The following is a 25,353-nucleotide window of genomic DNA, read 5'->3' as shown; positions in this document are numbered from 1 at the left end:
TCTTTTGGTTGGAGCATTTAATCCATTCACATTTAAGGTAATTATCAATATGTATGTTCCTATTACCATTTTCTTCATTGCTTTGGGTTTGTTTTTGTAGGTCCTTTTCTTCTCTTGTGTTTCCCACTAAGAAGTTCCTTTAGCATTTGTTGTAGAATTGGTTTGGTGGTGCTGAATTCTCTTAGCTTTTGCTTGTCTGTAAAGCTTTTGACTTCTCCATCAAATCTGAATGAGATCCTTGCCGGGTAGAGTAATCTTGGTTGTAGGTTCTTCCCTTTCATCACTTTAAATATATCATGCCACTCCCTTCTGGCTTGTAGAGTTTCTGCTGAGAAATCAGCTGTTAACCTTATGGGAGTTCCCTTGTATGTTATTTGTTCTTCCCTTGTGGCTCTTAATAATTTTGCTTTGCCTTTAATTTTTGTCAATTTGATTACTATGTGTCTCAGCGTGTTTCTCCTTGGGTTTATCCTGCCTGGGACTCTCTGCACTTCCTGTACTTGGGTGCCTATTTCCTTTCCCATGTTCGGGAAGTTTTCGACCATAATCTCTTCAAATATTTTCTCGGGTCCTTTCTCTCTACTCCTTCTGGGACCCCTATAATGCAAATGTTGGTGCGTTTAATGTTGTGTCAGAGGTCTCTTAGGCTGTCTTCATTTCTTTTCATTGTTTTTTCTTTATTCTGTTCTGTGGCAGTGAATTCCACCATTCTGTCTTCCAGGTCAGTTATCCATCCTTCTGCCTCAGTTATTCTGCTATTGATTCCTTCTAGTGTATTTTTCATTTCAGTTATTGTATTGTTCATCTCTGTTTGTTTGTTCTTTAATTCTTCTAGGTGTTTGTTCTCTAATTCTTCTAGGTCTCTGTTAAACTTTTCTTGCATCTTCTCGATCTTTGCCTCCATTCTTTTTCCGAGGTCCTGGATCATCTTTACTATCATTATTCTGAATTCTTTTTCTGGAAGGTTGCCTATCTCCACTTCATTTAGTTGTTTTTCTGGGGTTTTATCTTGTTCCTTCATCTGGTACATAGTCCTCTGCCTTTTCATTTTGTTTATCTTACTGTGAATGTGGTTTTGTTCCACAGGCTGCAGGATTGTAGTTCTTCTTGCTTCTGCTGTCTTCCCTCTGGTGGATGAGGCTACCTAAGAGGCTTGTGCAAGCTTCCTGATGGGAGGGACTGGTGGTGGGTAGAGCTGGGTGTTGTTCTGGTGGGCAGAGCTCCGCAAAACTTTAATCTGCTTGTCTGCTGATGGGTGGGGCGGAGTTCCCTCCCTGTTGGTTGTTTGGCCTGATGCAACCCAACACTGGAGCCTACAGGCTCTTTGGTGGGGCTAATGGCAGACTCTGGGAGGGCTCATGCCAAGGAGTACATCCCAGAACTTCTGCTGTCAGTGTCCTTGTCCCAGCGGTGTGCCACAGCCATCCCCTGCCTCTGCAGGAGACCCTCCAACACTAGCAGGTAGGTCTTGTTCAGTCTCCTGTGGGGTCACTGCTCCTTCCCCCTGGGTCCTAATGTGCACACTACTTTGTGTGTGCCCTTCAAGAGTGGAGTCTCTGTTTCCCCCAGTCCCGTCGAAGTCCTGCAGTCAAATCCTGCTAGCCTTCAAAGCCTGATTCTCTAGGAATTCCTCCTCCCATTGCCGGCCCCCCAGGTTGGGAAGCCTGATGTGGGGCTCAGAACCTTCACTCCAGTGGGTGGACTTCTGTGGTACAATTGTTCTCCAGTTTGTGAGTCACCCACCCAGCTGTTATGGGATTTGATTTTATTGTGATTGCACCCCTCCTACCGTCTCATTGCAGCTTCTCCTTTGTCTTTGATGTGGGGCACCTTTTTTGGTGAGTTCCAGTGTCTTCTTGTCAATGATTGTTCAGCAGTTAGTTGTGATTCCAATGCTCTTGCAGGAGGGAGTGAGTGCACATCCTTCTACTCTGCCATCTTGAACCAATCTCCCAGGTGCCATTCTGAAATCCTCCCTCTAGCTCTTTCAGACCTTTTTTTTTCCAACTTTTGTCTTCAGGCTTATCTTCGTACACTATTACCTTTTTAATTAACCACACCAGTTCGAGGGTGAAAGAAGGGAGGAGTAGTGAAAATTAACTATTGTTGCTGTGATGGAGACCAAGACTGAAATCAATGTCTACAATGAGGGGTGTTTGTTTTATTTATTACAGGAATTTTAGTTATCCATGCAATCCCTGGGCTGTTCCTAATGAGCATAATGCCCATGTGCTCCCAATTCATCACATTTTTCTTTATCCTAGTGAAATCTGATTTAAATGGCTATTAAGAACCAACATATTAAGGAAAAGGGTCACTTAAAGAGTGAGCCATATCTGTAAGTGGGTGGAGAGGGTCCGGCAGCTTTGCATTGGCATGGCAGGTTAAGGAGGAGAAGAAGGTTGTGCCCTGGATATATAGTCACCTCAGGTGTATGGAAACCATTAATTTCTGGAGTTCTCTCTCATTGTTTTTCCCATCCCTCCCCCATTCACTGCAGGATGGTCCATTAATTATACTTGTGAAAGTATTACCTATAAAGAACCCCAAATTCAAATTTTACTTTCAAGTTGGATATTTTAAAAAACTGAACAGGATGCAGATTGTAATAAACACCCTTTAGATACCTTCTTTCCAGTCCAGGCCCATCCCTCACCTCCCACCCTCATTTATTTGAAGTCTGTTTTCCAAACTACCCCCAATGGCCCCTGCCCGTCAGGTTTCCTCCCCCTCACAGCCACACTTGTACTTCCCAAAGCTGGAGATCTGGTTCAAGCTTAAGCCAGTTGGATTTCTCCCTTAAGAATTTGAACTGAGGGACAAAGAGCCTGGGAGTTGAGAACTGAGTCATCATAGCCAAGTGCTACAGGAAGGGTCCACAAATTCCTACCACTGATACCCCAGAGCTGGCCTGATTCTCACCCTGCTCAAGGTTAGTCAACTGTTTCTTAGCTTCTGTATACCACCACGATATATTTTCAGTAAGCTTCCCTTTTGCTTAAACTAGTTCAAGTAGGATTTTGTTACTTTCAACCAAAGAAGTCTTAATTTAACTAAATACGAAATCAATTTCAAAAGAAAAATTCAAATATTTCTGGCATGAAGAAAACACTAGTACGGCCTAAATGAAATCAGATATTCAAAGCTCAGTAGAAACTCCACGAGGATCGCTGTCTTTCTAGAAAACAAGGAAAATGTCCCCTCGTTATGAATAAACAGATGACATAAATCTCCATGACTAGACAACAAGGTACAATACAATCAAATTCGTAGTAAAGCAAGTACTGTTCTTCATCACAGAGTTTTCCTGATTCCAAAAATCTAACAGGTTTTAACAAGTTGACAAAAAAGTTATTATCCCTATAATTCATATAATAGCCACAAACTGGTGGTCCGTGAGTCACACCCAATCCACAGATATATTTTGTTTGGCTTGCACTGTATTTTTAAAATTCTGAACTTGTTACCAAGTTTTAAAATTTTGGAATTTTCACCAAAAATTCAGATTTACGGATCCTCTTTTTAAAAAAACTGACCTCTACATTATTAAATCTAATAGTCAATTTTCAGTCTTCATCTTATTTGATCTCTCAGCCTCATTTGACATAGTTGATCACTTTCTCCTTGAAATATTTTCTTCACTTGGCTCTGGGACACCATTCTTTTTTATTTTCCTATGTGATAGATAACTCAATTCTTTTTTTCCCAGTTTTATTGAGATATAATTGACGTACAGCACTATATAAGTTTAAGGTGTACAGCATAATGACTTGACATACACATATTGCAAAATGATTACCACAATAAGTTTAATTAACATACATCACCTCATATAGTTACAAAAAAATTTTTTCCTTGTGATAAGCACTTTAAGAATCTACTCTCTTAGCAGCTTTCAAACATATATAAATATATAACTATAGTCATCATGTTGTATACCCAGTATTTATCTTATAACTTGGAAGTTTGTACCCTTTGACCCACTTCCTCAATTCACCCAGCTTCCTCTCCCCACCTCTGGTAAACATCAATCTGATCACTTTTTCTATCCTCAATTCTTTTTGCTAATTCTTCCTCATCTCCCCACCTCTAAATGTTGGATAGCTCAAGACTCGATCCTTGAATGTCTGTAATAATTCCTCAAATTATCAAGTTTCAAGACCTTAAATATCAGCTCTATGCTGACAACTCTGAAATGTCTTTCCCCAGTTTGGCCTCCCACCTGCCTTCCAGTCATTTATCTACCTGCCTACTTAGCAGTTCCACTTGGATGTTTAATAGCTTGCTCAAATTTAACCTCTTCAGAAGCAAATTCTTGTCCCTCCCCATATAAATCTTCTCTTCCCCATCCAAGTAAATGGTTACTCTATTTTCAGACTATTTTCTAATTTCAGACTAAAATCCTAGAAGTCATTCCTTCTCTCTAACACTCACTCCATCAACATCTATATGCTCTCTCTTCAAAACCTATCAAGGGGGTTTCCCTGGTGGTGCAGTGGTTGAGATTCCGCCTGCCGATGCAGGGGACATGGGTTCGTGCCCCAGTCTGGGAAGATCCCACGTGCCGCGGAGCGGCTGGGCCTGTGAGCCATGGCCGCTGGGCCTGTGTGTCTGGAGCCTGTGCTCCGCAACAGGTGAGGCCACAACAGTGAGAGGCCCGCATACCAAAGAGAAAAAAACCTATCAAGAGTCTGACCATTTCTCACCACTTTCACTCATCCAAGCCACTGTCATCTCTTGCCTACATTATTGTAATCACCTCCTAACTGGATTCCCTGGCTTGCTCTTGACCCCTTACAGCCTGTTCTCAACACATCAACAAATGATCGTTTCTAAGTATAAGTTAGATCATGTCTCTTCAAAACCTTTCAATCTGTTTCCATTTAATTCAGAGTAAAAGTCAAAGTCCTTACAATGACCTACAAAGTTCTACAAACTCAGGCTCTCCACAACTGCTTAGGCTTCATCTCCTCCCTCCATCATTGGTTCGGCCACAGGGTCCTTTGTGATGTTCCTTGAACACAACACACCTCAGGGCATCATTGCACTTGCCTTCTCCTGGGTATCTATATGGCATGCCCCCACACTTATTTCAGATCTCTTTCCAAAGGAAACTTATTAGCGCAGTCTTCCCTAACCACCCATATAAAATAGCTGCCTAACTATATTCCCTTTTTTCACCTTTTCTCCATATAGCATTTGTCACCATCTGACAGACTATACATTTACTCGTGGGTGTGTTTATTGTCAATCTCTATCCATATAATACAAAGTCCATGAAAGCAGGGACTTATTTATTTTGTTCACTGCCATAACCCCAAACCTAGAACAGTCTCTGGCACAGAGGCTAAGATGGAATTGGTAATAATCAGGTAACATAGATAACTCATCCTAAGCAGATAAGCAATTATAAAAAATATTTTTGCCCTTTAGGCTCAAAATGAAATCTACTCTTCTGGGTTTTGCTAGGCCTCCGTTTTGACTTACCCTTCACTGGACATTAAAGGATTCTTGCTTTGGATAAGTTTTCTTGTTAATCTTGCATTAGGGAGTGGAAAAAATGAAAAACAATTATCATTGAACCTGAGTTAGAATAGAAGGCAGAATCTTTACCTTGAAGAACTCAATGAGAACATCTTTATTTTCTAGCCAGATGATATTATGAAGATATTTGTCAGGAGTAGGGGGTGGAATTGCCATTGGAAAGTTATTCAGTGATTTTATTTTTGCAAGAAGCACCTAAAAGAAACAATCAAAATAATAGTGATCAGATCCTGTAACAGAAAAGGGACATTAGGTAAAAATGAAGGAAATCTAAATAAAATACTGTTATGCAAATCTAACCATGATTTTGACTCAGAGCTTCTCTCACCCTATTTAAATTGTCCTCTAACTTTTTTTTTGTCCCTATTCTCCCCCTTATTACTATCTTTATTACTATTCCCACTGGTATATTAAATCATATTGAATTTATCATTTTTATAATCCAATTAACAGTTGTAGTCTACCCTATCTTAAACTCAAATTATCTAAAATTCACAGTTGATTACCATATGATTTAATGCCACTTTCTCTAAATTTTTTTTCATGTGAATAATTTGCTTCTCTAAGTTCTTCTAATTTTGGAGGATATATTTCTAGTTTTGTAGCCTCTTAGAAGCCTTCTCTGACTCCCCCCACCAGTAAGAGATAATCACTTATCTGCCTTATTCCCATGGTATCTCTTACAAATCTCCCTTATGGAACTCATTACATTGTAGTATTATTATTTTTACTTATCTGTTACATGTAACTTTTGTTGATTGGCTGAATAAGTGACTAAATGAAAAAGAGAGGAAGAGTCCATGGACTTTTCAAGACCCCATGGCATGTAGTAGGTGTTCAACAAATATTTACTCAGCTAAACCGGCTAGATTTACCTAGCTCTTTATGACCTGGGATTGATAATTATATCTCTTTAGCTGACAATTAGGCAGTTAGTAGGCATTCAATAAATAACTGTTGAAAGATTGATTTACCCATTACCTTTCTAAATAAACCTATAGGAAAAAATAAGACTCTCTCTTCATAAGGGCTATTATTTATTTATTTTAACTAATGGGCATCAAGCATTCAATTGAATCTTATACAATATCCAAAGTAAGAAGGGAACAATATACAAAAATACAAAACACAATGTGCACAGAGGTGTAACTTGAAGAATACTGTAAAGCGGTCTTTTTCGCCCCTTTGACAGACACTAAGGAGAAATCATATTACCCATTTAGTCCTGTGCCATGACCTTATAGAGACTAATGAGGTAGAGCTATGACAGGGAAAGCTGGCCGGTCTCACGCCCACTTCCCTTCTGGGGCCATGGAGAGGGACTATGTGCAGGAAATATCCGGAAGCACAGTCCATGTGGCCTGTGGCTGAAAGGGACCAGTGACAAGGAAAAGCATTGACACCCAGGAGCAGCTTATTCTTGGGAATACACAGGCAGAATGTGGGACCAGAACTTCCATTTTTCTACTCTATGCTAGGAGGCCAATAGACCCTTGTACAGAATAGAAAAAAACTTTCCTATTTTCACAATTTGCAGTCTAGATGGTAGAAGTGATAGAGTGGTAGGATTAAACATTAAACATTTTTTCCTCTGTCTTATATTCCTAATTTTTTTTGCAAATTTATAATTTTTCAAAAGTCCATTTATCAGCTAACCACTTAGGGTGTCTTCCCTGTTCCTCTCAGAACTGTTCCCTCCCTGATCTTCACCAACACACACACACACACGATGGTCCCCTCCTGTCTATGTTAACATTAGGAAATTACCACCTCCCTTGCCACAGCTGGTGGGCCTGAGCACTACATATTCCACCAATGGACAGACAGGCAGAAAAATCTAATGACTTTGTAGAGGGAGCCAAAAGAAGATTCCACAGAGGGGCAATCCTGATAAGAAATGGAGAATCTGAAAGCTTTCTAGGTCATTGTTCAAGTCCCTTCCTGAGGCCTGGCCATGTGGTCTGGCTACCATGGGATCTGTAAAGTGCTCTGTGTCCTTATAATAAATCCTCCAACTCCATTTCTTTGCTAAACCTAGCTCAGATTGGTTCTGTTACTTGCAACCAAGTGGTTTTGACATGGAGTGAACCAGGTAGTGCTGGCACTAGTTTCCATTGGCATTAACAAAGACTTAGGCAATTATAAAGTTTACAACTGTCATGACTCACCCTTTTCCCAATCTCCCTCACTAATTACACTCTGCTAGAGTAGCACTGCAGGCTTGAGTGCTCGGCTTATGGAGTCCAGCAATATGGAAAATTGCTTTCTTACCTTATTACCTTTTACCTATTACCTTTTACCTTTTTACCTTTTACCTTTTACCTATTACCTTTTACCTATTACCTTTTACCTTATTACCTTTCTTACCTTATTCATCTCAATGCCCTCATGTTTATCAATAATGCCTCTTGACCAAAGGAAGGTGAGGCTTTTCAGAGCTTTAGCAATCACATTCCGGATTGCCTGCTTAGTCTTCAAAGCAATGACAACATCACGACCTTCATGCTCTATGAGTCCTGAAGCAAATAAAATTATCAGTAGGCAAACAATTCAATAACCACAATAATAACAAATATTTGCATAAGTTTATAATTTCCAAAGTATTTACACAACATCCTTTCATTCCTGTCTCATATAGAACTTGTGAGACCAGTAGGACTAAAGTTATTTTCATCTTTATTTTACAGATGAGAGAATTGAAAAAAGGCTTCCTTCACCAGCTAAGAGAAAATCACTCCATCTTATTCCCATGGCATCTCCTACATATCTACATTATGAACTCATTACATTGTAATATTATTATTTTTCCTTATTTGTCTCATCCTCCATATTATATAATTTTTGGTGGGTGGATGAACAAATGACTGAATAAAAGTGCCCCTGGACTTTCGCTGGTGGGTCTTTCTGAGATCAAATCTCATATTCTTCCTCTTTAACAAGCATGAGAAGTCAAGGGATTGACTGGGAGTCAAGGCTTAAACTGCATCTGTTTCATCCTTGTAATCCTAACCTTGAGCACAACACCTGACATCTGGAAGGTACTCAATCATTTTTCAACTGAAATGAGCTGAGCAGTGAAATGAAGGACAGCATGGTGGAGAACATAGGTTTTAGTGTCTGATACACCTGGGCTTGAGATCTAGCTCACCACTTACCAGCCATAGGACCTCAGGGGAGTTAACCTTTCTAAGGCTCAGTTTCATTATCTATAAAATGAAGATAATAGTATTTGCCTCATGGAGCAATTATATGGATTAAATGAAATAATGCATATAAAGCCCTTAACACAATTCCTGATATAATTAGCATTCAGTAATAGGTTGCAGTAACCACACAGGAACAGGCACTCCCTTTCACATGACTGAATCAAGAAAACTTCGTAATATTCCATAGTGATCTAAAACATAAGACAGCGACTCCTAGGCCCCTAATCTTTAAAAGCACGGAAATAAAAATCTGCTTAATACATAAATGGAAAAAAATGGGTCCTGGATTTTCTGAGACACTGCCAAAATATTCTGACCTATTGTCTCCAAACTTACAATTTCGTTCATTAGACCATGTTCTTTCAGTTTTGATGTGGAAAGTATGATCCTCATAAATCCATATGGCGTCTTACAATGTGGTTATGAATACAAAGTGGTTTTGCTTTATTTCTTTTATATTAACGTCCATTTGTTAGGACGTTACCATATGCCAGGCTCTCTACTAGATACTTTTGCACACACTGAGAGCTTGGCCCACAGCCCCCATATGAGAAAAACACACCCGAGAAGTTTTGTATAAAATCCTAGGACTCCCCTGTAGGTTTCAACTCCAGCAGAGTGACTGTAGCTGCTCAAGAAATGATACCCCTTGCAGCTCCACATTCCTTTGCAAAGTAAAGCAAAACAAAAACAACACCCTCTGTCAAAGGTAATCTTCATGTGTCTTTTTCTTACAACCTTAAGGCAGGGGTCCCCAACCCCCGGGCCATGGAACAGTACCAATCCGTGGCCTGTTAGGAACCAGGCCACACAGCAGGAGGTGAGCGGCGGGCGAGCGATCAAAGCTTCATCTACATTTACAGCCATTCCCCATCACTTGCATTACCGCCTGAGCTCCACCTCCTGTCAGATCAGTAGCGGCATTAGATTCTCATACAAGTGCGAACCCTACTGTGAACAACACATGCAACGGATCTAGGTTGCGTGCTCCTTATGAGAATCCAATGCCTGATGATCTGAGGTAGAGCTGAGGCAGTGATGCTAGTGCTGGGGAGCGGCTGCAAATATAGATTATCATTAGCCGAGAGGTTTGACTGCACAGAGACCATAATAAATCAATTGCTTGCAGACTCAAAACCCTATCAGTGAGTGGCAAGTGACAATTAAGCTGCATCTGGTGGCAGGCTTTAAGTCAGAATCCGACAGTTATTTTAGGCCGTGCATGGCCCGCCCGTTATTTTATTTTATTTCTTTTGCCCATTATTTTATTCTCCACCTCCATCCGCACCTCTTTCCCGCACTCCACACTTGTCTCAATCACAGTTTTGGTAAGCCCACAAGCTAACCCTAGCCAAAATGAGTAAAAAACAAGCATCACTGGAGGGCTTCTTTGAAAAGGGGTAAAGACCCGATGATGATACAGCAGAAGACTCTAAGACTGCCAACAAAAAGAAAGCTGCATTGAAAAGAAAATACTGGGGGTGGGGGTGGGGGTGGGCGGGCAGAGTCAAGATGGCAGCATGGGAGGACACAGAGTTCATGTCGCCCCACAACTAGGGTGCCTGCTGGACACTGGTGGGGGAACTCGATGCCCAAGGAGGCGGGAGGAACCCCTGAGTGACTGGATAGGACGTGGGGGGAGTGAGGGGGAAGGAGAAGTGGAGGCCAGACAGGACCAGCACTGCTGAGGGGTGGCTGGGAGAGGGGAAGGGTTCCCATGCCTGCAGGGACCCTCAGGGATGCAGAGGATCAGAGGGAACCAGACCTAGTGTTTTCCCTGCCCAATCGGCCCACAAGAAGCCTGCTGGGCTTCCAGGCTGAGTCCTTCACCCTCTAAGGCCCCCTCTGAAAGACGTTGGTCCTGGGCGGGGGTGGCGGAACCAAAAGGAGAAGCGGACAGGGAGGATCAGGGGAAGTACCATGGGCGTTTTCCCCATGCAATTGGGCCCCGGGAAGCCTGCTCCTGGGCCTGATCCTCCACCTCCAAGGCTCCCTCCAGCTGCGGGGGTCCTAGGGGCATGGGGTGGGGGCCAGAAGAAGAGAGGCCAATGGGAAGGGACCCTCTGGGATCAGAGTTGGGGGGAACATGCCTAGCATTTCCCCCACCCACTGGTGCCCAGGGAGCCTGCTGTGGTCCTGGATCTGGTCCCCTGCCCTCTGAGGCCAGAGGCACTCCTGGGCCCCTCCTGCCACATTGAGCCTAACCCTCACCTCCCACCCCTCAGGGCCTTTTCAGGCCCTGTGGGACCTAAGCATAGGCCCCGCCAACTGCCTAAACCCTGCTCCTGCCTAAGCCCCACCCACAACAGCCAAGGCCTTGTCCCTTTTTCTCCTCTTTTTCGCTATTGTGATTCTGTTTCACCTTCCAGTTGTATTCAGTATTTTTATTTTTTTATTTAAAAAATATTTTTATTTTTTTATATTTATATTTTTTCTAACATATCTGTTAGTTTTCTATATATATTTTTATTTATAAAAATATATAGAGAAATTTATATTTTATATTTTTATATTTTTATTTTTTCTAACACATATATATTTTTTTCTAACATATCTGTATTTTATCTATATTTTTATTTTTTTCTAACATATCTGTTAGTTTTCTAATCTTATTTTCTGTTTTACTCTTTGATATTGTTCTGCTCCCTTTTTTTTTTTTTCTTTTCCTGCTCTGCAAGGCTTGCAGGATCTTGATTCACGAGCCAGGGGTCAGGCCTGAGCTCCTGCAGTGAGAACTCTGAGTCCAAACAATGGGACTAACAGAGAACCTCAGATCCCAGGGAATATTTATCAGAGTGAGGTCTCCCAGAGGTTCTCATCTTGGCAACAAGACCCAGCTCTACCTAACAGCCTACAAACTCCAGTGCTGGAAGCCTCAGGCCAAACAACCAGTAAGACAGGAACAAAATCCCACCCATCAGAAAAAAAAACAATGAGATGACAAAAATATATGTCACAGATGAAGCACCAAGGTAAAAACCAACAAGACCAAATAAATGAAGAGGAAAGAGGCAATCTACCTGAAAAAGAATTCAGAGTAATGATAGTAAAGATAATCCAAAATCTTGGAAATAGAATGGAGGCACAGATCGAGAAAATAAGAGAACTGTTTAACAAAGATCTAGCAGAACTAAAGAACAAACAGAGATGAACAACATAATAATTGAAATGAAAAATACACTAGAGGGAATCAAGAGCAGAAAAAATGAGGCAGAAGAATGAATAAGTGAGCTGGAAGACAGAATGGTGGAAATAACTGCTGAGGAGCAGAATAAAGAAAAAGCAATGAAAAGAATTGAAGACAATCTCAGAGACCTCTGGGACAACACTAAATGCACCAACATTCAAATTATAGGGGTCCCAGAAGAAGAAAAGAAAAAGAAAGAGTCTGAGAAAATATTTGAAGAGATTATAGGTGAAAACTTCCCAAACATGGGAAAGGAAATAGTCACCCAAGTCCACGAAGTGCAGAGAGTCCCATACAGGATAAACCCTAAGAAAAACACACCAAGACACATATTAATCAAACTAACAAAAATTAAACTCAAAGAAAAAATATTAAGAGCAGCAAGAGAAAAACCAAAAATAATATATAAAAGAATCCCCATAAGGTTATCAGCTGATTTTTCAGCAGACACTCTGCAGGCCAGAAGGGAGTGGCAGGATATACTAAAAGTGATGAAAGAGAAAAACATACAACCAAGATTACTCTACCCAGCAAGGATCTCATTCAGATTCAATGGAGAAATCAAAAGCTTTACAGACAAGCAAAAGCTAAGAGAATTCAGCACCACCAAACCAGCTTTACAACAACTGCTAAAGAAAATTCTCTAGGTGGGAAACACAAGAGAAGAAAATGACCCACAAAAAAACCCCATAACAATTAGGAAAATGGTGATAGGAACATACATATCGATAATAAACTTGAATGTAAATGGATTAACTGCTCCAACCAAAAGACACAGGCTCATTAAATGGATACAAAAACATGACCCATATATATGCTGTCTATAAGAAACCCACTTCAGACCTAGGGACACATACAGACTCAAAGTGAAGGCATGGAAAAAGATATTCCATGAAAATGGAAATCAAAAGAAAGCTGGAGTAGCAATACTCATATCAGATAAAATAGACTTTAAAATAAAGACTGTTACAAGAGATAAGGAAGGACATTACATAATGATCAAGGGATCAATCCAAGACGAAGATATAACAATTATAAATATTTATGCACCCAACATAGGAGCACCTCAATACATAAGGCAAATCCTAACAGCCATAAAAGGGGAAATCGACGGTAACACAATAATAGTATGGGACTTTAACACCACACTTACACCAATGGACAGACCATCCAAACAGAAAATAAATAAGGAAACACAAGCTTTAAATGACACAACAGACCAGAAAGATTTAACTGATATTTATATGACATTCCACCTGAAAGTGGCAGAATACACTTTCTTCTCAAGTGCACAAGCACTTGTTTCTTCTCAAGCATTCTTTCTTTTTTTTTAAATAGATCTTTATTGGAGTATAATTGCTTCACAATACTGTTAGTTTCTGTTGTACAACAAAGTGAATCAGCCATATGCATACATATATCCCCGTATCCCCTCCCTCTTGAGCCTCCCTCCCACCCTCCCTGCCCCACCTCTCTAGGTCATCTGAAAGCACTGAGCTGATCTCCCTATACTACGCTGCTTCCCACTAGCTAATTATTTTACACTCGGTATTGTATATATGTCGATATGAAGCATCTTTTCTTACCACAATGCTATGAGATTAGAAATCAATTACAGGAAGAAAAACCTGTAAAAAACAGAAATATGTGGAGGCTAAACATGCAATACTACATAACCAAGAGATCACTGAAGAAATTAAAAAATACACAGAAACAAATGACAATGAAAACAGGACCACCCAAAACCTATGGGATGCAGCAAAAGCAGTTCTAAGAGGGAAGTTTATAGCAATTCAATCTCTCCTCAAGAAACAAGAAAAATCTGAAACAAAAAATCTAACCTTACACCTAAAGGAACTAGAGAAAGAAAAACAAACAAAACCCAAAGTTAGTAGATGGAAAGAAACCATAAAGATCAGAGCAGAAATAAATGAAATAGAAATGAAGAAAACAATAGCAAAGATCAATAAAACTGAAAGTTGGATCTTTGAGAAGATAAACAAAAATGATAAACCTTTAGCCAGACTCATCAAGAAAAAAAGGGAGTGGATGCAAATCAATAAAATTAGAAATGAAAAAGGAGAAATCACAACTGACACTGCAGAAATACAAAGGATTATGAGACTACTACAAACAACTATATGCCAATAAAATGGACAACCACGAAGAAATGGAAAAATTCTTGGAAAGGTACAATTTTCCAAGACTGAACCAGGAAGAATTAGAAAATATAAACAGACCTATCACAAGTAAAGAAATTGAAACTGTAATTAAAAATCTTCCAACAAACAAAAGCCCAGGACCAGATGGCTTCACAGGCGAATTCTATCAAACATTTAGAGAAGAGCTAACACCTATCCTTCTCAAACTCTTCCAAAAGACTGCAGAGGGAGGAACACTCTCAAATTCGTTCTACAAGGCCACCATCACCCTGATACCAAAACCAAACAAAGATATCACAAAAAAAGAAAATTAGAGACCAATATCACTGATGAACATAGATGCAAAAATCCTGAACAAAATACTAGCAAACAGAATCCAACAACACATTAAAAGGATCATACACCATGATCAAGTGGGATTTATCCCAGGGATGCAAGCATTCTTCAATATATGCAAATCAATCAATGCGATACATCATACTAACAAATTAAGGAATAAAAAACATATGATCATCTCAACAGAGGCAGAAAAAGCTTTTGCCAAAATTCAACACCAATTTATGATAAAACTCTCTAGAAAATGGGCATAGAGGGAACCTACCTCAACATAATAAAGGCCATATATGACAAACCCAGAGCAAACATTCTCAATGGTGAAAAACTGAAAGCATTTCCTCTAAGATCAGGAACAAGACAAGGATGTCCACTCTCGCCACTCTTATTCAACATAGTTTTGGAAGTCCTAGCCATGGCAATCAGAGAAGAAAAAGAAATAAAAGGAATCCAAATTGGAAAAGAAGTAGTAAAACTGTCACTGCTTGCAGATGACAAGATACTACACATAGATAATCCTAAAGATGCCACCAGAAAACTATTAGAACTAATCAATGAATTTGGTAAGGTTGCAGGATACAAAATTAATGCACAGAAATCTCTGGCATTCCTATACACTAACAACAAAAAATTTGAAAGAGAAATTAAGGAAACACTCCCATTTACTATCGCAACAAAAAGAATAAAATACCTAGGAATAAACCTACCTAAGCAGGCAAAAGGCTTGTACTCAGAAAACTATAAAACGCTGATGAAAGAAAACAACGATGACATAAACAGATGGAGAAATATACCATGTTCTCGGATTGGAAGAATCAATATTGTGAAGACGACTATACTACTGAAAGAAATCTACAGATTCAATGCAATCCCTATCAAACTATCAATGGCATTCTTCACAGAATTAGAACAAAAAATTGTACAGTTTATATGGAAACACAAAAGACCCCGAATAGCCAAAGTAATCTTGAGAAGGAAAAACGCAGCTGGAGGAATCAGGCTCCTCGACTTCAGACTATACTACAAAGCTACAGCAATCAAGACAGTATGGTACTGGCACAAAAACAGAAATATGTATCAGTGGTACAGGACAGAAAGTCCAGAGATAAACCCACACATCTATGGTCACCTAATTTATGACAAAGGAGGCAAGGATATACAATGGAGAAAACACAGCCTCTTCAATAAGTGATGCTGGGAAAACTGGACAGCTACATGTAAAAGAATGAAATTAGAACACTCCCCACAACCATACACAAAAATAAACTCAAAATCGATTAAAGACCTAAATGTAAGACTGGACACTATAAAACTCTTAGAGGAAAACATAGGAAAAACATTCTTTGAGATAAACCACAGCAAGATCTTTTTTGATCCACCTCCTAGAGTAGTGAAAATAAAAACAAAAATAAACAAATGGGACCTAATTAAACTTAAAAGCTTTTGCACAGCAAAGGAAGCCATAAACAAGATGAAAAGACAACCCTCAGGATGGGAGAAAATATTTGCAAACGAAGCAATGTCACAAAGGATTCATCTCCAAAATATACAAAGAGCTCATGGAGCTCAATATCAAAAAAACAAACAATTCAACTAAAAACTGGGTGGAAGACCTAAATAGACATTTCTCCAAAGAAGACATACAGATGGCCAAGAGGCACATGAAAAGATCTCAACATCACTAATTATTAGAGAAAGGCAAATTAAAACTACAATGAAGTATCACCTCACACCGGTCAAAATGGCCATCATCAAAAAATCTACACACAATAAATGCTGGAGAGGGTGTGGAGAAAAGGGAACCCTTTTGCACTGTTGGTGGGAATGTAAATTGATACAGCCACTGTGGAGAGCAGTATGCAGGTTCCTTAAAAAACTATATATAGAACTACCATATGACCCAGCAATCCCACTACTGGGCATATACCTTGAGAACACTATAATTCAAAACGACACATGGGGGCTTCCTTGGTGGCACAGTGGTTAAGAATCCACCTGCCAATGCAGGGGATAAGGGTTCAAGTCCTGGTCTGGGAAGATCTGACATGCCACAGAGCAACAAAGCCTGTATGCCATAACTCCTGAGCCTGTGCTCTGGAGCCCGTGCCCCACAACTACTGAATCCCATGTGCCACAACTACTGAATCCCGCCTGCCACAACTACTGAAGCCTGCACACCTAGAGCCCATGCTCCGCAACAAGAGAAGCCACCACAATGAGAAACCCGCGCACCGCAACGAAAAGCCCCCACTCATCGCAACTAGAGAAAAGACTGCATGCAGCAACAAAGACTCAACACAGCCAAAAACAAATAAATTTAAATAAAATTTTTAAAAAAAAGGACACATGTACCCCAATGTTCATTGCAGCACTATTTATAATAGCCAGGACATGGAAACAACCTAAATGTCCAACAACAAATGAATGAATAAAGAAGATGCAGTACATATATACAATGGAATATTACACAGCCATAAAAAGGAACAAAATTGGGTCATTTGTAGAGATGTGGATGGACCTAAAGTCTGTCATACAGAGTGAAGTAAGCCAGAAAGAGAAAAACAAATATTGTATAGTAACGCATATATGTGGATTCTAGAAAAATGGTACAGATGAACCTATTTGCAGGGCAGGAATATAGATGTAGATGTAGAGAACAGACATATGGGCACGGGGGTGGGGAAGGGGAGGGTGGGACGAATTGGGAGATTAGGTTTGACATAAACACACTACCATGGGTAAAATAGATTGCTGGTGGGAACCTGCTGTATAGTACAGGGAGCTCAGCTCTGTGCTCTGTGATGACCTAGATGGGTGGAATGGGGGCAGTGGGAGGGGGACCAAGAGGGAGGGGATATAGGTATACATATAGCTGATTCACTTCATTGTACAGCAGAAACTAACATAACATTGTAAAGCGATTATACTCCAATAAAAATTTAAAAATTAAAAAAAAAAGAAAGAAAATACCAAGAGTCTTACTTATAGGTTCATTGCAACAGGTGATTCCCATTCTCCAAGCCCACTTTGTATAATATGTGGTGACCTGCTATCCAATGAAACTATGAAACCTTCAAAACTGCTTTGCCACATGGAGACCAAGCATGCTGCATTAAAAGACAAGCCTTTGGAGTTTTCAAAAGAAAAAAGTGTGAACACGAAGAACAGAAGCAATTATTGAAGGCCACCATTTCATCAAATGTGTCTGCACTGAGAGCATCATTCTTAGTGGCTAACCAGATTGCTAAAGCTCTTTACTATTGGTGAAGAGTTGATCCTGCCTGCTGCTAAGGACATTTGTCATGAACTTTTAGGAGAGGCTGCAGTTCAGAAGGTGACACGTGTTCCTCTTTCGGCTAGCACCATAACTAGATGAATTGGTGAAATAGCAGAGGTTAGTGAGGCACAATTGTTAGAGAGGATTAATGAGTCACCGTGGTACGCAATCCAGGTTGACGAGTCTACTGATGTTGACATCAAGGCAACAATGCTTGTCTTTGTGCAATATGTATTTCAGGAGGATGTGCATGAGGATATGTTATGTGTACTTTTGCTGCCAACCAACACCACAGCTGCAGAACTATTCAAGTCTGAATGATTACATATCAGGAAAACTGAATTGGTCATTTTGTGTCAGTATATGCATGGATGGAACAGCTGCCATGACTAGACATCTTTCTGGTTTCACTACTCGGGTCAAAGAGGTCGCTTCTGAATGTGAGTCTACGCACTGTGTCATCCACAGAGAAATGCTGGCTAGCCGAAAAATGTCACCTGAACTTAACAACGTTTTGCAGGATGTGATTAAAATTATCAACTACATTAAAGTACATGTCCTTAACTCACGTCTGTTCGCGCAGCTCTGTGAGGAGATGGACACAGAGCACACACGTCTTCTCTTATACACAGAAGTGAGATGGCTTCTAAAGGTAGATCACTGGCCAGAGTTTTTGAGTTACAAGAGCTGTTCCAGAGATTTCTTTTAGAAAAACAGTCACCACTGGCAGCATATTTCAGTGACACAGAATGGGTCACAAAACTTGCTTACTTGTGTGACACATTTAACCAGCTCAACGAACTCAATCTGTCATTTCAGGGGAGAACGACAACTGTGTTCAAGTCGGCAGATAAAGTGGCTGCATTCAAAGCCAAACTGGAATTATGGAGGAGATCAGGGAACACTGGGATTTTTGACATGTTTTAAACATTAGAAGAGATTTTGAAAGAGACTGAGCCAGGGCCTTCTCTCTCCCAGCTGGTGCATGATCACCTACCTCAGCTTTCAAAAGAGTTTGAGCATTACTTCCCAACCACAAAAGACCCCCAAACTGGGAAGGAATGGATCTGCGACCCATTTGTGAATAAGCCAGGTGAATCAACTTTGTCCGTGCTAGAAAAGGATCAACTGCTTGAGGTGGCAAATGACGGTGGCCTTAAAAGTACGCTTGAGACAACTTCAAATCTCCATGTGTTCTGGATTAAAGTCAAGGCGGAATACCCTGAGATTGCCACAAAAGCACTGAAAAGCCTGCTTCCATTTCCAACATCCTATCTTTGTGAAGCAGGGTTTTCTGCAGTGACAGCCACCAAAATGAGATTACAGAATAGACTGGACATAAGCAACACAATGTAATAATAATAGAAATAAAGTGCACAATAAATGTAATGTGCTTGAATCATCCCGAAACCATCCCCCCACCCACCGTCTGTGGAAAAATTATTTTCCAAGAAACTGGTCCCTGGTGCCAAAAAGGTTGGGGACCACTGCCTTAAGGAATCTGATCTTGCCACCTTAATACACTTTCTGCACTCTTCATTTTTTCTTTTATGCTTCCATAGCAAATAATAGAACTCCTCTAACTTTCTGCAATTATCTATTGACATGCTCACACTTCCCACCAGGATCTACACTTTATGTACACCTGGCCCATTAAACGGGTTCAAAAAATGCTTATTGAACGAATAAATGAATGAGTGAATGACTGAATGAAAGCATGAACTTGTCTTCCTTTGGTTAAATTATGGGATGATAAGGTGTGATTTCAGGAAATTAGATATTCCAACTACTTACCTAGTTCTTTGACAGCATCTCGTTTGTTGGTTTCCAAAATTTCATATAATTTCTGTGAGAAGTTAAAAAAAACATTAATTTCTAATTACACCAAGTGCATTACTGGCTTTAAAACCTGAGAAAAAGAAGTATGGTAGGGGCTTCCCTGGTGGCGCAGTGGTTAAGAATCCGCCTGCCAATGCAGGGGACACAGGTTCAGGCCCTGGTCTAGGAAGATCCCACATGCCACAGAGCAACTAAGCCCGTGCACTGCAACTACTGAGCCTGTGCTATAGAGCCTGCAAGCCACAACTACTGAAGCCCATGCGCCTAGAGCCCGTGCTCCACTACAAGAGAAGCCACCACAATGAGAAGCCTGTGCACCACAACGAAGAGTAGCCCCCGCTCGCCACAACTAGAGGAAGCCCGCGTGCAGCAATGAAGACCCAATGCAGCCAAAAATAAATAAATTAAATAGACAAACTTTAAAAAAAAAAAAGAAGTACGGTAGAAGAAATCTCACTTAGATTAGCGTTTGGGGGAGATATTTAGCTCAAATCTTCCCTCTCTGTCAATTCTGCTGCTTTCCCCAGGCTCACACTCATAGTGCAATGGATGCTGTGTAGTAGCCTACATAACTACTGTGCCTAGTATTTCTTAGAAAAGACTAGTGTGCACTCCACTGTGCATCAAGGAGAATTCTCATAGATAGCGCGCCACGAGAGGGTGGCCAACAGAGAAGCTGTTTGGGAAGCCAGTCTATCGGGAGTGCAAAAACGAGTGGAATAATGAGAAAATATGGTGTCAAGTAGGTCATGTTTCCTACAAATAACTCCTGACATAACTGAAGAAAGAGATCCACTCTGGGCTAACCCATCTCTGTTCATTCACACAATAGGTATTTGTCCAATTCCCACCATGTCCCCAGGCATGGCTCTACGTGGAGCTTGCCCTCTAGGTTTGAGTCCTTCTGGAGCTTCCGCTTGGCCACATCAACAGCTCTGGGACTAAACAACTGACAGTTCTCTAGGATGGTCAGGTACAGATGGCTGAAATTCTGCACCCAAATCATGCATGGTATCTTCCTATTTACAAGGAACAGCTGGTTTGTTATCTAAAGTTTAAGCAGTTAAAGTTAAGTGTGTGTTGTTTTGTTTAGAGAAGTCATATTAACCGCTCATTTTGGATCTTAGTTCCCCGACCAGGGATGGAATCCGTACCCTTGGCAGTGAAAGCATGGAGTCCTAACTACTGGACTGCCAGGGAATTCCCTGAGTATATAATTTTTATTAAATTATTTCTTCTCACTTGATAACACTGAATCAGCAATGTGAAGGTACCAAATTATTAGCCTGCACATGACACCCACATACTGTGCTCCAGCCCTGCTTGCAACAGTTCATAGACAGCAGCTAAGCCCCCTTCATACTACCAGCTCTGTAAAACTGCCACAGAATGACGTTGCATAAGACACCATTAGGAACCGACTCCTGCCCACAAAGAGAAAATAACCATGAAAGCCTAGACATACATGTGACTTCTCTAAAGGTGAGCTGCCACTGGCCAGGTTCTTGAACCGTGTCACTTTCAGAATAAACACCAGTCCGATATCTAAACACATCTCAATAAGACATTTAAATGTTTACTGAAGTCTTCTTTAAAAATGCCAAAGGGGAATTCTTTTCATGTCTTACACTTCCAGGCAAATCTCTGCCCCCAAATCGCTACGCCTTCAACCAAACTCCTCAAAACACATTCTTAACTTCCCCCACTGGCTCTTGTTTTTCTTCTCTCCTCTTCCTGTTTCTGAAATATTTTCTCCTATGAATAGCTTTATGTTCTTTCTAATAGAGATCAACCTAAACTTTCAGTAGTTCTTTTAATTTTCTTCTCCAATATTCTAAGTAAATCAACAGGATAGAATTCTGTTGCACATTAACATTTGATCCAATAATCAATACTCCTGTGATAAATCTAGATAATATTTCTCTATCCAGTCTATAAGGATATCATATAAGATGTCAGATGTCTTCCTAAAATTCAGGTATACTCTTCATATAGTGGTACCTGCTTATAAAAAAGAAATATTAAATCCTAAAGATATTTAACAATATATCTTTTATGTACTTTAGAAATGAAAAATTAAAACATTAAATTAGGTGTCTTCACAGCCTCTCCCTCTCCTGAACTTGATAAAGAAAGAGGCTCTCTTTCTTGGCTGAGAACCTGAGACAACCAACAGTCATCACAAAAAATAGGCATAACAACCGGAAGACATAACCCCCAGCGCACCCTGATTTTGTTTTTACACACACAATTATAAGATCTAGGGCTTCAGTAATTAGGATTTAAATTCATTCTTGGATTAAAACTCAGGAGTCTCACATGGGCTGAGAAAACACCCTTTAGCTATTGCTACTACTCAATTTAGATTTTCATCTACATATATGAAAATATAACCCCAAATCACCAAACACTGGGTGGAAAAACTGAATGAAAGATAAGAACCAAACACAACAAATAGAAGAATGAACCTCAAAGAAGCAGAACTGATACAGGAAACAGAAATTCTTAAAATAAAGAAGTTCAAGAGAATATCACATTCTTTTAAAAACAAAAAAGAAACAGTTACTATGAAAAAGAAGCAATCAAAGTTCTTGATTGCTTGACAAAAAGTATTTGTCAAAAAAAAGTTAGCAGATGGGCTGAATAACAGAATAGACACAGCTAAAGACTGACTTAGGAACCTGGAAAATCAAACTGGGGGTTCTCAATACAAAGAGGAAAGAGTTGAAAGTTATGAGGAAAGTTGAAAGAGGGACTAAACACAGATATTCAAAGCTCTTTAAAAGAGTGCCAAAAGGAGAAAATAGAAACCACAGAGGGGAGAAAATAATCAAAGAAGTAATAGAAGGAGGATGGTAATCTTCAGATTATAAAGGCTCCACCATGTGCTGAATGGGACAAATTTAAAAAAAAATCACACGTAGGCATATCTTGGTGAAATTTCAGAACTCCAAGGATAAAAAGAAAATCCCAAAGACTTTAAAGAATGAGGGAAGAAGTCACCTACAAAAGCAAAAGTAAAATCAGTCTTGTATCAGCAATGCTTAAGACAGAGGGGCAATGACTTCAGGAAAATGGTTTTGGAGAGTCAAACTATTAAAATCAAAATCAAAACAAAAAGAATTTTGGACTTAGGTAAAATTTTTTGTATGTATGGAAAAAATTTCTTATGGACATAATCCAGCATAATAGAAAGGAAAGTAAAAAAGGAGCTCACATGAGACTCCAGAAAGAGTGGCTGAGGAATATAACCTAAAGGAAGAGAAGGAAGGTATTGTTAAAAAAAATTAATTCATTTGCTGTTTCATAGAGAAAGTCTCCTTCAAGTACAAAAGGTTTAATGACATAGGATCATATTTCCTTTGTTATGGATTCAATCAAATGATAGGTTCTAGAGTGAATAAAATTTATACAATCATAATATTTATATAATCATAAAGTAGAGGTTGTTTTTTGGTTTTCCATGTATAGAGTCATTTACTGAAAAGAATGAAGACAATTACACTTACAGCATAGAAGGTAAATGTTATAAACTGTCTGCCAGTAAAAATAATAGCTCCAAAAATTTAAGAGAGAAAAAGAAAAGGTTAAAGGAGATGAATGTTTAATCTCCTTATATTGCACAGCAAAGAGTAAATAAAGGCTGTTTAGAAATAATAAATCAAGAATTAGATCCACCAGAGGGCAGACAGCAGAAGCAAGAACAACAATCCTGCAGCCAGTGGAACAAAAACCACATTCACAGAAACACAAACAACATGAAAAGGCAGAGGGCTATGTACCAGATGAAGGAACAAGACAAAACTACAGAAAAACAACTAAATGATGTGGAGATAGCCAACCTTCCAAAAAAAGAATTCAGAATAATGATAGTGAAGATGATCCAGGACCTCAGAAAAAGAATGAAGGCAAAGATCGAGAAGATGCAAGAAATGTTTAACAAAGAACTAGAAGAATTAAAGAACAAACAAACAGAGATGAACAATACAATAACTGAAATGAAAACTACACTAGAAGGAATCAATAGCACAACAACTGAGGCAGAAGAATGGATAAATGACCTGGAAGAAAGAATGGTGTGGAACAGAATAAAGAAAAAACACTGAAAAGAAATGAAGACAGCCTAAGAGACCTCTGGGACAACATTAAACGCAACAACATCCGCATTATAGGGGTCCCACAAGGAGAAGAGAGAGAGAAAGGACCCGAGAAAATATTTTAAGAGATTATAGTTGAAAATCTTCCTAACATGGGAAAGGAAATAGCCACCCAAGTCCAGGAGGCACAGCGAGTCCCATACAGGATAAACTCAAGGAGAAACATGCTGAGACACATGGTAATCAAATTGGCAAGAATTAAAGACAAAGAAAAATTATTGAAAGCAGCAAGGGAAAAACGACAAATAACATACAAGGGAACTCCCATAAGGTTAACAGCTGATTTCTCAGCAGAAACTCTACAAGCCAGAAGGAAGTGGCATGATATACTTAAAGTGATGAAAGGAAAGAACCTACAGCCAAGATTACTCTACCCGGCAAGGATCTCATTCAGATTTCATGGAGAAATCAAAAGCTTTACAGACAAGCAAAAGCTAAGAGAATTCAGCACCGCCAAACCAGCTGTACAACAAATGCTAAAGGAACTTCTCTAAGTGGGAAACACAAGAGAAGAAAAGGACCTACAAAAACAAACCCAAAACAACTAAAAAAATGGTCATAGGAACATACATATCGATAATTACCTTAAACATGAATGGATTAAATGCTCCAACCAAAAGACACAGGCTTGCTGAATGGATACAAAAACAAGACCCATATATATGCTGTCTACAAGAGAGCCACTTCAGACCTAGGGACACAAACAGACTGAAAGTGAGGGGATGCAAAAAGATACTCCATGCAAATGGAAATCAAAAGAAAGCTGGAGTAGCAATACTCGTATCAGACAAAATAGACTTTAAAATAAAGGATGTTAAAAGAGACAAGGAAGGGGACTACATAATGATCAAGGGATCAATCCAAGAAGAAGATATAACAATTATAAATATATATGCATCCAACATAAGAGCACCTCAATACATAAGGCGACTGCTAACAGCTATAAAAGAGGAAATCGACAGTAACACAATAATAGTGGGGGACTTTAACACCTCACTTACACCAATGGCCAGATCATCCAAAATGAAAATAAATAAGAAACAGAAGGTTTAAATGACATGATAGGCCAGACAGATTTAATTGATAGTTATAGGACAGTCCATCCAAAAACAGCAGATTACACTTTCTTCTCAAGTGCACATGGAACATTCTCCAGGACAGATCACATCTTGGGTCACAAATCAAGCCTCAATAAATTTAAGAAAACTGAAATCATATCAAGCATCTTTTCTGACCACAACGCTATGAGATTACAGATGAATTACAGGGAAAAAAACGTAAAAAACACAAACACATGGAGGCTAAACAATACGTTACTAAATAACCAAACGATCCCTGAAAAAATCAAAGAGGAAATCAAAAAATACCTAGAGACAAATGACAATGAAAACACGATAATCCAAACCCTGCGGGATGCAGCAAAAGCAGTTCTAAGAGGGAAGTTTACAGCTATACAAGCCTACCTCAAGAAACAAGAAAAATCTCAAATAAACAATCTAACCTTACACCTAAAGGAACTAGAGAAAGAAGAATAAACAAAACCCAAAGTTAGCAGGAAAGAAGTCATAAAGATCAGAGCAGAAATAAATGAAATAGAAACAAAGAAAACAACAGCAAAGATGAATAAAACTAAAAACTGGTTCTTTGA

The 25,353-nt window shown here is 39.5% G+C and overlaps 1 protein-coding gene across 1 annotated transcript in view; it reads right to left on the bottom strand.

Annotated features, from left to right (window-relative positions):
• The window catches only part of SLC9C2 (solute carrier family 9 member C2 (putative)), a 93,799-nt gene that overhangs the window by 18,571 nt on the left and 49,875 nt on the right, over positions 1 to 25,353 (bottom strand). Inside the window, exons 18-20 of the mRNA XM_089911018.1 lie at positions 19,504 to 19,555; positions 7,912 to 8,060; positions 5,614 to 5,739 (exon numbers count right to left, since the gene is read on the bottom strand). Of these exons, the coding sequence (XP_089767144.1) occupies positions 5,614 to 5,739; positions 7,912 to 8,060; positions 19,504 to 19,555 (327 nt within the window). The remainder of the gene's footprint in view (positions 1 to 5,613; positions 5,740 to 7,911; positions 8,061 to 19,503; positions 19,556 to 25,353) is intronic.

This window comes from Delphinapterus leucas, chromosome 1 (assembly GCF_059928025.1).
Source record: "Delphinapterus leucas isolate spDelLeu-1000000601 "Yukka" chromosome 1, BTC_Dleu_Yukka2, whole genome shotgun sequence".
NCBI lineage: Eukaryota > Metazoa > Chordata > Mammalia > Artiodactyla > Monodontidae > Delphinapterus > Delphinapterus leucas.
Note: the sequence above shows the minus strand (reverse complement) of the source record. Positions and strands in the feature narration are given on the sequence as shown.